Source organism: Synchiropus splendidus, chromosome 17 (genome assembly GCF_027744825.2).
Source record: "Synchiropus splendidus isolate RoL2022-P1 chromosome 17, RoL_Sspl_1.0, whole genome shotgun sequence".
In the NCBI taxonomy this organism is placed as follows: Eukaryota; Metazoa; Chordata; class Actinopteri; order Syngnathiformes; family Callionymidae; genus Synchiropus; species Synchiropus splendidus.
The window spans coordinates 13,087,103-13,101,172 of NC_071350.1; the positions used below are offsets into that span (position 1 = coordinate 13,087,103).

At 47.7% G+C, this 14,070-nt stretch overlaps 3 protein-coding genes across 4 annotated transcripts; 1 reads left to right on the forward strand and 2 right to left on the reverse strand.

Moving 5' to 3' along the window:
- The first annotated feature begins 187 nt into the window (after window positions 1-187).
- pfdn1 (prefoldin subunit 1) lies at window positions 188-1,430 on the forward strand. Its single transcript, XM_053847294.1, has 4 exons — window positions 188-257; window positions 877-1,043; window positions 1,113-1,197; window positions 1,278-1,430. Exons 1-4 carry the CDS (start codon window positions 225-227, stop codon window positions 1,359-1,361), a joined length of 369 nt encoding a protein of 122 aa, XP_053703269.1. The 5' UTR covers window positions 188-224; the 3' UTR covers window positions 1,362-1,430.
- Window positions 800-4,698, reverse strand: ttc1 (tetratricopeptide repeat domain 1). The gene is made up of 8 exons (XM_053847293.1): window positions 4,607-4,698; window positions 3,618-4,102; window positions 2,382-2,442; window positions 2,209-2,321; window positions 2,116-2,152; window positions 1,903-2,051; window positions 1,747-1,801; window positions 800-1,670 (listed from the first exon to the last, which is right to left on the reverse strand). The coding sequence occupies exons 2-8, from the start codon at window positions 4,053-4,055 to the stop codon at window positions 1,534-1,536; spliced, it is 990 nt and encodes a 329-aa protein (XP_053703268.1). The 5' UTR covers window positions 4,056-4,102; window positions 4,607-4,698; the 3' UTR covers window positions 800-1,533.
- A 350-nt stretch (window positions 4,699-5,048) lies between these two features.
- On the reverse strand, window positions 5,049-13,235 carry LOC128748596 (arf-GAP with Rho-GAP domain, ANK repeat and PH domain-containing protein 1). 2 transcript variants are annotated; one of them, XM_053847511.1, is made up of 26 exons: window positions 13,099-13,235; window positions 12,728-12,810; window positions 11,720-11,778; window positions 10,568-10,948; window positions 10,277-10,372; window positions 9,711-9,864; window positions 9,561-9,653; window positions 9,389-9,493; window positions 9,232-9,292; window positions 9,049-9,169; window positions 8,264-8,528; window positions 7,967-8,166; window positions 7,820-7,905; window positions 7,574-7,756; window positions 7,431-7,499; window positions 7,262-7,361; window positions 7,147-7,203; window positions 6,954-7,080; window positions 6,750-6,849; window positions 6,484-6,685; window positions 6,379-6,424; window positions 6,142-6,317; window positions 5,790-5,999; window positions 5,622-5,727; window positions 5,408-5,549; window positions 5,049-5,302 (listed from the first exon to the last, which is right to left on the reverse strand). In XM_053847511.1, the coding sequence occupies exons 2-26, from the start codon at window positions 12,808-12,810 to the stop codon at window positions 5,255-5,257; spliced, it is 3,270 nt and encodes a 1,089-aa protein (XP_053703486.1). In that variant the 5' UTR covers window positions 13,099-13,235; the 3' UTR covers window positions 5,049-5,254. The 2 variants fall into 2 exon arrangements, with proteins under 2 accessions (XP_053703486.1, XP_053703485.1); XM_053847510.1 differs by having other exon boundaries at window positions 10,523-10,948.
- Between the last annotated feature and the right edge of the window lie 835 nt (window positions 13,236-14,070).

The window sequence follows — 14,070 nt, forward strand, 5'->3', positions numbered from 1 at the left end:
AGCAAAACATAGACATTTAATTTTACTTAAGTTCCTCAGATTGTTCAGAAGTCACACACAGGACGAGCTAGGAACACAGGTGGCGTTTATCATCATAGAAAGAGCTCAAGCGTTGCTTATTCTTGCAGTTTATTCTTGTAGCCAGAGGAGGGCGCCGCTGCGGTGCTTACCAGATAAACGTGTTCATTCAGGCAGGTAGAAGAAGACAGCAAGCTGAAGACAAGATGGCGGCCCCGGTGGACCTAGAGCTGAAGAAGGTTCGTTCTATGCTCCTCTTTTCGTCAATGTGAAACCCCAGTTGCACTTAGAGCAAGTCACAGATCTGCTCCAATGTTGTGAGCATGATGACGAGCGGCTAACTTTGACGCTAACGTCAGACTCCGCACGCACGATGAAGCCGCTACTCTGTTCTCGGACACGTTTGGTTTTGCTACAGCATTAATTCACAGTCTATACCGGAACGTTATTTTACTTGGAGAAGTATATTTCTTCTTATAGAAATGCAGAAAAATAACTAATGCCGAATATCACCAAAACGCAGCTAAAGATGCTCGGACTGAAATTCCTTGGAAAAAAAAAAAAACAACCCAAAAATGTTTTTTCATCTGTTATTACCAGTAATAAATGATCTGAAGACGTTATACATTTCAGTAACTAAATTAGAAAAAAAATAAGTGACTACTTTTTAAATGTCACTAAACAGATTCAGTTTAATAATTTTCATAAAGGTGAAGTCATTTAGAATCAATAAAATAATTCCAAAAACATTCAGGTAAAAAAAAAAAACAGACCACAACAATAAAGATTTTCACATGTTTTATGAATGATCAACCAAGCATTCTCAAGTGCATCTCAACAAGCTCTTGGGTCTCTCAGGCCTTCTCTGAGCTGCAGGTGAAGATGATCGACACGCAGCAGAAAGTCAAGCTGGCGGACCTGCAGATCGATCAGCTGACCCGAGTCCAGAAACACGCCAAAATCACACAGACGCAGATGACCTCACTGCCCGACAACATCCGACTGTATGAGGGCGTCGGCCGCATGTGAGTCCACCAGGGGGAGGATTGCTTCACAGGCTGGACTGGGTTGACTCACATCTGTGTGTGTCTCAGGTTCATTCTTCAGTCTAAAGAAGACATCAATAACCAGCTCACGGACAAACAGAGAACTGCTGATGAGAAAATCAAAGAACTGGAGGTAAATAGTGTTTATAATTCACCAGCTGCTGAGCAACCCAGCGCAGTCTTGTTGTGTAACGTGTCGCTTGTGACCTGCAGCAGAAGAAGGTGTACCTGGAGCGGAGCGTCAAGGAAGCTGAAGACAACATCCGAGAGATGCTGCTGTCCCGGAGGTCGCAGTGACGTGTGTAACTTATTCGTCATCCGTTGTTTAGTATTAAAATGTTGAACTTGTGTCGGAGTGAAGCTTTATTTCAGAGTAAAAACACAAGTTGTCATTCGTCTGGTGACCAGCGAGAGGCAGTAGAGGGCAGAGCAGTCACAATTTATTTGTCTGTTCAACCGGCCAGTGATGTCATCTGTTGTTGTTGTTAGGATTTTGGACAAACTTAAGGGAGTACGACCCGGTGCCGGAGTCCTGGTTCACTTCAAAGTTGCTGGTTGAGAGCCCGAACGGTCGCAGAAACATGTTGCCCAGGTCTTTGAGTTTACCTGCAGGTGGGGGGAGGGGAGGCATCACGTTAAAGAAGGTTGAACTCAGGCACCAAACCAAGTGCTGCGGTCGTACTCATCATCTCCTCCTTTAGTTTTTCATTTCGTTCGTTGATCTGCTGCGGCAACCTCTGCAAGGCAAGCGGGACGTTAACAGTTGTAATCTGTGCAACACATCATGTGGGTTCATGCAGGGGGTCATAATAGTCATGAGAATTGAGGGTGGTCTGACCATGCAGGCCTGCCTGGCGGCACTCTGGCTCGGGTCTCGCTCCAGAACAGTCTTGTAGTCCTCCAGCGCCTCGTCCAGCTTCTCCGTCTGCTCGTAAAGCTCCGCCCTCCTCAGCAGCGCCCGCAGGTAGTCTGGGTTCAGCTCTATCGCTGTGGAGACCAGAACATCAGGTAAGGAACTGGTGAGCGTGGACAGTGTGACGTCGCCACTCACCTCGGCTGCAGTCGGCGATGGCCAGCTCCTTCTTGTCCTGTGGGAGGCAACAGTTAGCGAGTGGCTGAGGTCAAACATCCGCCAGCGTGTTACCATGTGCAGTCTGGCAGCGGCTCGGTTGGAGAAGAGAACGGCTCGCTCTCGGCTGAAGCACACCGGGCATGAAACCAGCGCCTCCGTGTAGCTGCCCTCCGCCTCGGCCCAGTCTGCGGAGACACGCGTACCGGTCAGCCAAGATCCAGCAGACAGACCAGCGGTCCACTCACCTCCAGACTTGAACTGAGAGTTGCCTCGCTCCTTCAGACTCAGACTCTGTTGTCGTCGACTCTGGAACAGAACACATGCCGTTACAGTACGGGACACTGCGCACACAAAATGTCACAGCAAAGTACATGAGTTGCTTCACTAAAGACCCACAAACCTTGGGTGTCACTGTTATCCACACAAGATATGAATACAGTCTCAGATGTATAAAACAGCAACAATCGATCTACACACTACAGATAGGCGATATGGACAAAAAAGTTATCGCTATATTTTGGCGATAATGATAATTATCACGATAAATACATTTTCATTCTATTCCATGTGTTGGACACTACAGTCGCTCTTGAAACTTTTTCATGATGGATCTTATTAGTGGAGTTTGTCTCCAACATAATTATTTGTTTAAATATAATAGTGAACTAAGTGTAGAGATGAGAAATTCCATGTTTCACGTCTCTGGTAGGAGCCGCTGTTGTCTGACACACTGCTCTGCCAGCTTTATTTAGGGGTTAAATTGAGCTGTCTGTCTGCTGTAACTCATGTCTCTGAACAGTTGACTTGAACTATGGACCAGATGCTATTGAAGAAATATTAGAAATAACTTGAATAAATGATCATTTAGTCATATACTATTCCCCAAATCACTATATAAACTGTCAGTCCTTTGTCTCGTGTGATGAAAAACCTTTTCACAATTTTCCCTGCTAAAGTGGTTGTTTTTCATTGGTGTGTTTTGAATGTCTATTTCAGAATTTGTTGATGGTCCCTAACTGATGCCTGGTTGTAGCATTATCATAATCGAGGACACGGCAGAGGACGCCGCCGCTAACACTGGAGCGGAGGTCCAATATCCAACTATTTTCACCACGGTGTTTCGCCGAGGCGCCAGCACAGCAGGAGACCTGCATGTGTTGATGTGAACCAAGGCAGACGACTGCGTCAGAGAACCTATGAGGACCACTTCAACTAACAAAATAAACACGGATACAGAGACTCAGAGTCGACCAGTGTCATGATCAAATGCTCCCTGTATTAAAAATAAGTTTAAAACTACGATTGTGAACCAAAGTCCACCACTGTCACACGCCGGTGTCAGCTGTCAAACGCCGCGGAGCTGGAGAGCGCCGAACACCTTCGCAGTCTCGTCATGTTCACGTGTGCAAGTCCAACGCAATGAGTGTGTTTATCCAATGAGACTCCAAGAACCAAAGCGGTGACACCGTCGGCCAGCTCACCTCCTTCTCCTCCTCTGTCAGCTCCTTCTCTGCCTCCCGAAGATACTCGTCGTCAAATTCCAGCGCCTGACTCTTCTCCTCCTTCAGTTCGGAGTCTGAGTCATCCTCTGGACCTTGGACTTCAGTGTAGTCAGGACCAGCATCTCCATGGGCTGGATCTGTGTCGTGAAGTCCGTTTTCTTGACATCGATCATCACCCGACCCTTCGCTCTCCTCCTGTCCCGCAGCAGCTGTCTGGCTCTCTTCCTCCTGTCTCTCGCTACACAGTCTTTCCACTGAGGTTAGTGTCTTCTCCCCTTCGCCCTGCTGTTGGTCTGCAAACTCCAGAGTCTCCTGACAGTCGTAGAAGTCCTCGCTGTCCTCCTTGTCTCTGCAGCAGGGATCATCTTGGCGACTGGTCATGAGCTCCCCGGTCGCAAGAAGATCAGAGCCAGACATTTCTTGTGGTGGGGCTGAACATCAGTGGAAGCTCATTGGGTGCAGACCTGGACAAGATGGAGAGGAGAACGATGAAGGCGAACAAATGTGGACACACGATCCACATGAACAAATCTGTCTGAATCGGATTCTTAACCCAGGTCATCTGACTCTGTCCTCACACGTGTCTAAACGTTCATATAAACAAGGTCGACACTGGACCAGTGTATCGGCGAGTGTTAACTGACGAAGACTGTAAATCGATGTGACGCAGTGACGATGGCAAAGACTCAACACAACACAACACCGTGGCGCACAGAGCAAGTCCCGCTCTGTGTACTCCACGACTCCACTGAGCGTCTGATCGAGTCTTCACTCGAGTCTTTCGGTTTTTAGATCTATTTACGGAACAGGAGGCCAGCGAGTCATTTTAACTTCAGTAGAACCATCAAGCGCCACCGTCGAGCTAACCGCTAACGTGTCAGCGCTTACTGTCGTATCTAAAATGTGTGAATGTTACACGAAGCCACGACTATTGTTATTGTTGTTGTTGTTATTGTATGACGACTCACCTGCTGAAACTGCTTAGCCTGCTGCTGCTACTGTATCATATCGACACAACTTCCGGATCACGAACCTTCTACTTCCTCGCGGCATCTAATGCTGGCGCTTCAACAACTTGAGTCGCCCTAGCGCCACCTATTGCTCAGACATATGAATTGACATTTCCTGTGTATTCTCTGCTCGACTTCTTATCTTCTATACCTTTAGTGGATTGAACATTTACTACATCACTTACCATAACTTCATATTTATGAAGTTAAACATAGAGTTTACAAGACTCAGGCCAGCAAAGTCAGATAGAAGCCGCTATACAATAACTCAGAAACTACATTTTACCTGTAAGAATGACATTGATCAGTGCTCTAAAGTGCTTTAAAATGACTTTGCTCCGACACTGAACTTACTTTTTCCATCAAAAGCAAATTAGACACCAGACATCTCTGTGTGTGAATCATTTATTCATGCATTAGCCGGATGAATAGTCATTAAACTAGTTTCATTAAAAGAAAATTCACCAAAAGAAAAGTTATTTACAGGAACGGTAGTTGATTAAAGCTGGTCAGGACGTCGCAAAACATTCACACTAGTTGTAGTAGTGTGAATTAACCTGAGGTTATACACATGTAGCAGCAGGGTCGGATCCACGTCAGCCTTCCTCACAGTGCAGTGATCTGCTCGTCCTCCTCTTCCTCCTTCTCTGGAGTCTGCGAGCATGAAAAGAGTCATCCATTATTTTTTGTTCTGGGTTTTGTATCATTTATTATGATTGATTTGTTGATTTTTTTTGTGTATGACTTGGGTTTGCTTACCAGGAAGAGCAGCGTGTGGTGGATGATGAACTCACGAATCAGACGCAGCAGGTCTTGACTCAAAGAGTCGAAAAGAGACGGCACCAGAACCAGAGCCAGATTCTGAGCAGACATCTTGTTCACCTGGGAGAACACCTGCACCCTGCGGAACAGTAGGAGGAGTCAGCCGTCTCTCACGTGAACTGGTGCGTGTGTGTGTGTGTGTAGGAGTTACAAGTAAAAGTGTCCGAACAGAGCACTCATGGTGGCTCGGTTGTTGTCGGGCAGTTGTCGTAGCAACCGTCTGTACGCTGAGAATCTGGCGCGTTCATCTTTGATCACTGTGGGAGACGGTCGGTCATAAGAACTTGCGGCCCGTCCAGTGCTGGGTGTCACTGCTCACCTGCTGCCTTCACCCAGTCCGGCCGGGTGGCCTCTGGGAAGAGCGCCTCCTTTTGGCGGATATATTTTTTCAGAGCGGACGCTGCATCCAGAACACCCTGTTCGTCACTCTCCAGGTGGGTGGAGCTTGGTGATGTCATCAGGCCTTCAACCAACTGGGACACTTTAGTGGCGAGGCCACAGCGGCGGTACACGCCCTCCACCTTCAGACCTGACAAACACACCAGTTGCGGGTTCAACCCTGATGCGGTGATAACTGGCCTGCTTCTGGTCCAGTTCTGAAGAAGTTCTGGTCACCGAACTTTGCTGACTCACAAAATGTGATGCTGTAACACCTAAGTTTTGATCCTCACCGTAGTTGGTCACGTGTGAGATGCAGTGTTCGATGGCGGGAGACACTGATCCCTTCATCAGGTGAGTCACGGGGTACAGACTATGTGGTGCCGCGCTCTGATTGGCCCAAGCTTTCTTCAGGTGTTCGTACCAGGTCTGGCAGCTGTACTGGTCCTCGAACCGTGCTGTCACACACCTGTGCACGATCCAAGGTCACGTAACATACTGACCCTCCCAGCGTGTGTCGGTGCACTCACCTGTCTCTGGTTACCATGGTGATAGTGCTCTCAGTGGCGTTCATTTCTAGGCGAAACGTAAGAGTTAGTGAGGAACTGACTGATGACAGTTATTGATCTGGTTACCATGGCGACTGAGCATGCTCATGTCAATCTGCAGAGTCGGTTGCGTGTGTCTGACGGTGGGGTGGATGCTGACTCCGCCCTCCCAGAGCAGCAGCCAAGCGTCCGTGTGCTGAGAGGCTACGCCCAATTCCAGAACACATGCTTTGCTAACTGCAGTAGCCCCTCCCACTTCTGCATAAGACACGCCTCCAGGCAAAATCACCTGCAAATATGGAGTCGGATCAGCACAACAAGTCCTGCCTGTACCTCCACAGAACCTGCCTCACCTTCAGGATGTGAACCAGATGAGTCAGCAGGTCGTCTTCGCTGTTGGTCGCACACACCAGCTGCTCGTCCAATGAGACGATCTCAAACTGATGCCCTCCCCTGAGTTAGAGCGCAGCTGTTACACACTTGCTTATAAAACTACTCCAGCACTAGCACTAGGACCAGCATAAATACCAAATACCACAGCATCAGAAGTAACTCACTCGTGTTTCACGAACACGGACAGGACCTCCCGCAGGTCCAGCACGTCGCACGCCGCCGAGTTGTTCTCGAAGGAGAACAGGAATCTGTCTTCCTCCAGTTTACCATGGAGCTCCTCCTCTTCTGCGTCTGCAGGGGTCAGATGAGTTGTTGGAGTCCGTTCATGAACTCTTCCTGTACCTGGGCTGTGTTTACCTGAGTGGGCGGGGTCACTTCTCTGAGAGGCTGTTTTGGGCAGATGCGGCGGCACCTCTGAATACAGACGACAGTAGTGAGTGTGTGGCCGTGTGTGTGTGTGTGTGTGTCTCACCTGTGTACTCGTTGAGTCGCAGCAGCTCCACCTGCAGAGCCTGTCCTGCTCTCTCAGCCAGCTGGACTGAGGATGGGACCTGAGGGTCCGTCTGACACACCTGACACATGGCACAATAAGGTTCTGTACTGAGTCAAAAGCTCCACAACAGCAGAGAAACGCTTCTAACCTTTGCGCCGGAGCAGATGAGTGACATTGTTTCTTCGATATCATTGCTGCAGACGACCTCACGCAGCCTCTGAAACACACACACACACACACACATAGCTGAGCTAGCATCTCCTCCCATGTAGAACACGCTCTTCCTCATACCTCTCCCATAAGCTGCGGAGACATGGCCAGAGCGTGGAGCCTCTTGTAGCGTCCCAGGTTGTACTTCTTCTGAATGAACTCTGACCTCACAGAATCCGACGCGTCTGGACTCAACTGCTCCGCTGCCGGCACCGCCGGCGCCCACACTTGGTTTGCCAGCCGGTTGCCATAAGCAACAAAGAGCTAAAGACGATACAAGCGTTAGTAATGGTGAAGTCTGAAATGTGATGTTCAAGGTTCTCCCACCTGCATCAGAGGCTCCGTCCAAACCTTGTTGTCCATCTTCAGACTGCGGACCTTGGACAGTTTGGTCCCCAGAGCACGGTGCGGACCTTCACAAAATAAGCCCTGTGTTACTCCCGTTCCTACTCAGTCACCATGTGTGGACTCTACCTGCGCAGGAGTGGCAAATGACCATCAGCAGATTCACCGACGCCCACTCGGGGTCGGCCGCTCCACAGTCTCCACACACTTTGTTGTACGGGTTGGTCCAAAGACGGAGCGCCACCTGGCTGGAGGACAAGGCGCTGCTGATGGTCGCTGACAGCCCGTCCAACCAGAGTGACAGATCCTTGGAGGAATCTACAGATAAGCTGAAGAACAGAATACCTCACTTTCACAGATGCAAGTGCCAGATAAGGAAGGTCTCATGTCGACTAATCTGGTATGTAAAACACACGTGATACATACTTGAAGGTCTTGTACGGCGTCACCAGAGAAAACGTGTGTTTGGCGGTGGATTTGACCGATGACACATTCAGGGGGACGCAGTAGGAGGCGATGCCCAGCTGGTAGCTGTCCTTGTTGGGGTAAATCCAGAGGTCATGACCCAACACTGCTGCGTAGACTTTTTTTCGGGTGTCTTTGATGGTGATCTGGCCCTGGAGTTCCGGGGGGGCGGGGCCCTGCTGACCTCGACACGCTTGAAGGGACGTGACCCAGCCGTCCTGGATCTCTGTGGGAGGAAACCACAGCACTGAGTCAGAAGGCTCAGCTCAACTGGACGTGGAGCTGGTGATGTCATTTCTAAAGAAATCCGGTGATGTTAATCGGAACTGGTCCAACTTCATACAGGCACATTCCACAGCAGATCGCTACAGATCACAGGGAATTTGAGGAATACAGAAAAACATTTTCCACCCAGGCCAGGTGATAACTAGACTCTTGGGAATGTGGAACTTATTGAAATTGAATTATTATATGTAATGTGAAACTCTTAATATGATTCAGTATTGTGAGGTGAAAACCTTTTTTTAATTCTGGATAATAAATGAATAAAAAATACAAATAAAAATAGTATTTTTTTACTTATTTAATAAAAAGGAAAGTACAGGTTTATCGAAACATATTACCACAGTTTGACAACAAGAAGACACAACATCTTAGAATGCCAGAGAAAATGTGAGATAAATATATGAAGAGGACGAGGAAATTGAAATAGCGACCTCAAAAGCATGAAGAACTAGCTCTCCTACCTTCACTGTGGGCCATGAAGTCGTAACGTTTCTTGCGGAAGTAGATGGAGAATCTTCCTTTGTCTTGTTTCTTGACATTTGTGATGCTGGAGGTGTGGAAGAGCATCTCGCTGAAGCGATCCTGTCCATGAGGAAGACACAGATGTCACTCAGAAGGAGCTGTCGGAGTCGCGAAACACTTACGGTGCGTTTCTTCCACAAAGACAGCTGATTGCCGTCCAGCGTCGCCCACAAAACGCTGTGTCTGTTGGTCAGAATTGGTAAGAAAGTGCGTCACTTTCACAGGGTATTGTTCCTGGAGTTCCTCAGGGCACAAGCCCTGGCACTCTGCGGTTCTCACCTGATACCCTTCCAGACGTCCAGCCAGTCGGCACGAACCACGGCTGTTTTAGGAGTTGCATTCCCGCTTCCTCCTTTTTTTCTTGAAACTCGAATCGTCGCAGCTCTGCGCCACACAGTTTCATAAAAGATTAAAAATGCTGATCAAACATGAGAAACGCTGCTTTCAGTACCGTGGGATCTTCTGCTTCCCTGGTTTCTTTGATTGGTCAGGAGGACGAGGGGGCGTCGGGGCCGGCCGACTGGGCTTCAGACGACCTGGTTGACTGGAACCAGAACGTTAATATGAAGGAAAAAAACACACTGTTGAGTCTAGTTCATACTTGAGATTGGCAGCAGGAGCAGCTGGAGGGTCTTCCTTAGTCTGTCCAGGACCAACCTCCATATCCTCTTCCTCATTTGACGAGTCCGAGTCTAAGTCTTCTAGACTGGCGCCATCGGAATCCTCTTGACCATATTTAGAAGCCATGGTGAGATCTGCGAGCAGAACATGACAGTTACACTCTGCTGGAGGGAGGGATGAGTGAATCACAGCCGCGCACTTGTCTCTAATAAGATATTTGCAAAATGACAAAAATACTACACTAACAAACTAGAACACATACTTCAGCCATGCCACCATGCTGCACCCCATATTATTGCCTTACATTTATTGTAACAGCATAGTTATTATTATTGTATAAGTTGTGAATGGACTGTTTATATATGATGTTATTTTGGATTTGGAGTGTTAAATAATATGTAAACATCAACAATAATAAAACTATCTTTGGTAGGATTCGTCGCAGTTCCTTCCGCACTTAAAAGTGCTTCCAACTTGATCTGGCCGAGCTCACTTCTCTCAGAAGGATCTCAACATCTACTTCACACTGAGCTGTCAGGTTCCTACCGCAGCTGGGCTCAGTAGGGACATCCAGTGGAGGTAATGTGACCCCAGCTTTCGGGTCAAGTGCTGACATCACCAGGTTTGACAAGGCTCCAACATCTGTGCACAAACATGGATGTGTGTTTAGTTAAACTTCCACAGGGAAGCATCCGAAATACCTCAGGGAAAGATAGAAATCTGATGGTGAAGATAAGGAAATATTCATGTTTGACTTCAGTTCAGATGTGAGGTGGAGCTGAAGACACACACCTGTGTGAGGGCCACTCTTAGTCTTCGCCAGAGAAGGATGATTACCAGCGTTGGCTGTACTTGTGTTGGAGCCAGCAGCAGGGTTAGCAACAGGACTAACAACTCCAGTGATGGTGGGCATCTTAGCCAATGAGCTGAGCACGCTGTCTAGACTTGGAACTGCATTACTGGCAGCAGGTGCAGGGTCCGTGCTGCTGGGCGCACTTGGCTCAGCCACGTCGTGAGCAGCGTCTGCTAAGCTGGGAATGTGAGAGGAGATGTTGTTCGCGATGCTGTCCACCAAAGGAGGAGCTGTGGGGGCCGACGGTGCTGATGGTGCGGCGGCGGAGCCGCTGATGTAGGCCATCATTCCTGCCATGGACGGGATGTTGGTGGAAATGAGGTCTGAAATTCCCGCCAGAGTCGGATAGACGGCGCCATGAGATCCTGAGGGAGGATATGAACATGGAGAGTGATGGTGCACCGTACCCAACTTCAACTCATGGTGTGATGTGACTGACTGAGTCGGACCAACTGGTTCAACATAGTTACGAGCAACAGAAGTGGAACCAGTTCCACAGTGGGGAAGTCCAGTCTAAAAATAAACCCTGGAGTCTTCCTCTGGGTTTTGCATTTCATCATCCTGTCACTGTTGCTACATGACTCATCCGGAGAGTCAGTATACAGTTATACAATAGAATATAAAATATGAAGACCTCGAGCCCAAACACACAGCTGACTGATTTAAATGGAAGTGTTGACCACTTGAATCAATTGAATCAGTAAAGCTACAACTTCTGTATTTTGAGCACAAATGGAAGGCACTCGTTTTCTAAACACGCTCCGTCAGTCTGTGATGGAACCAAAGATTTTTTTTTGCAAACATATGCCGCAGCTTTGATTGAGCTGCACACCTCGTTATGGCTTTAGAATACCATAAGTGTGATCCAACCGACTGGTTGCTGAATCTGTGTGTTTGACAAATGGATGCCAAAACCAGAATTCACCAGTTTGTGAATTCAGACTTCAGGGATGACATCATTCATGAGATGCCGCCAACAACCAGCACGCCCTCCCTGATTTTGTGTTTGACTGGTTTATATAATCTTCATGTTTTTATGACTTCAACAGTTTCTGTTCCAAGACGATCCAAAGTTCACCGAGTCTGCGCTCCTGATCCGCCTTGTAACTCAAGTGCGTGTGTGTGTGTGTTCGCACCTGTGCTTTGGTGAACTCCATTGGGGAAACCTGGTGGGGCATATTCAGTGTTTAGATTCCTGTAAGAGAAAGATCACATGCTTCAAAGTTACAGTGACTCAGAGACTCAGTCATGAGCTCAGCGTTTTCCTCCACTGCATGTATATGTATATGTATATATATATATATATATATATGTGTGTGTGTGTGCACTGGAGCGTGGTAGAGTGTCACAGGGGAGGTGCTCGCTCTCCACACTTCCACTCCAGGGTTTGATGTCCTGTTGTGGGCTGGAGCTGGGACAGGGATGAGGCGAGTCTTGGACAGAGCGTGACTTGGTTTATGACTTTGTCATAGCCAAACTGCACAGAAGCGCACATTCAGAGCTGGACACGCACCGGGCACCTCTTCACTTCTGGAGAGACGTCACTCACTCGGCAACCCCTCCCACATGCAGCGGCCACACACATAGAGGAACAGCACACCTGCAGCAGACACTCTACATTCACTCCTACAAAAGCCTGTTTTAAGGCTTGGAACACATTTGTTCTTTTTACAGTCATTGTAAAGGGAAAAATGCATTCAGATTTCGAAAAAAATTGCTTGTCTGGAACGGACTGTGGTTGAGAACCGAGGTACCACTTTTTTTCCAGGTCAAAAGGTTAAGGTATATATTTCCATCCATCCTCACTATCCCTCAATACTTGCTGCATTATGTTATTCTGTTGGATGTTCTCTATTAAAATACACATTTGCAATTCATATTTGTCCCCGATAAATCCATTCATCAAACCCTTGACTCACTTGAGTGTCAAAAGCAGATTAAGCAGAATTCTAAACAGGCCAACAGGTGGAAAGGAACTGCAAGCTGTGCGCGAGCAGGTCAAACCTTTGGTCAGGACCGACCGTAAAGAAGAGCCCAATTGACCTCAATTCCCTGTTATCTTTCTGTGGATGTTGAGGCAAGAATAGCCACACATTGCCAGATGATCCGGCTTTCATTTTCCTGTCGAACAGATGCCTACATACCTTTCCAAAGTCGGGTTGGGTGCCAAATTGTCTCTTGTGTATCGGGCCCGGGGCTTCGGCACAGGCGGAGGAGGTGGAGACATCTGCGGAAGAGCGGATGTGGATGGATCAATACTTGAAGCTTTTGCTGACAGTGGGTTTGTGATCGTCTGTTCTCCAGCAATCACATGTGCAGCCCTCATGTGTGGTTGGTGTTAGCCGTCCTTTACTCCATTTCTCTGTCATCTTAACTCAGAATTGACCTGCTAGATTTGTCATGTGTGCGTGGCAAAAAATCTACAACCGCCACGTTTTATTGAAACAAATTGAGCCAGAGTCTTTTCAACATTTTTGTCAGTACAGTTAGTACATGTCAGTTCTGGTTTGCTTACCTTTGCTGCGCCTCTGTAGAACTGTCTGGAGCCTCGTCTTCTGTCCTTAAATGCGTCGCGAATCTGTTCCTGTTTGTGTGAGAATGAGTCTGAATAGTGAGGCCAGACCTGTTCAACCTGATTCAGGAATGTGTGTGTGTGTGTGTGATTGTGTGTGTGTGTGTGTGTCACTCCTGATAAAGCGCTGAAGTGTTTGAACTTTAACACTTGACAGCCCACTTTCTTTTCATGCCAGAGCGTCACCAGACGTCACCGACGAGTCAGGATGACACGACTGGATGACTCACAAGTAAATTCCCTTGACATCATTTAAAACGCTCCACTTTCAGAAGGCTGACGCTGCTGAAAGAAATCGGAATAATTCCAGTTTTGTGGGAATAACTTCCTGCATACTTCCTCTTGGTAGCGTGTAAATAATTCGTTGTGAATCTGTTCCTCTATCACTTTGTGTTGAGAACACACCGCAGTGGTGTAGTTCTCCATTTGGCCAGCAGAGCTGCAGATCTTGTTGGGTCACAGTCGTGAGAACACCGACTCCTGACCACTGCTGATCATGTGATTTACATTTTTATCCATCACTCCAGTGACCCCAGGGTGTCAATAGCCAGACCCCAGCCAACGTCGACTTTGACTGGAGCCACACACAGTTATTTCATGTTGCCAGTTGCGATCTGAGAAACAAAGAGGCGCGGCACCTTAAATACCTGCAGATGCAGTATTGTTTATGACCACTAGATGACGCTGCTACTCATGTTTCACAACAATATTTTACAATCATGATTCATATTATTTACTTGTATTATACATTTACAATGGTATTACTTGTGCAATGGTTAGATGTGGTGTATAAATGACTATTATGTCGCCATTATTGATCCTATTGATTTATCTGTCGTGCGTGTGTGGGCGCGCGTGCACGCGCAGGTCGAGGTCAGGCTCACACATAAAAATCCCCTTTTATTTTAGCGAGTT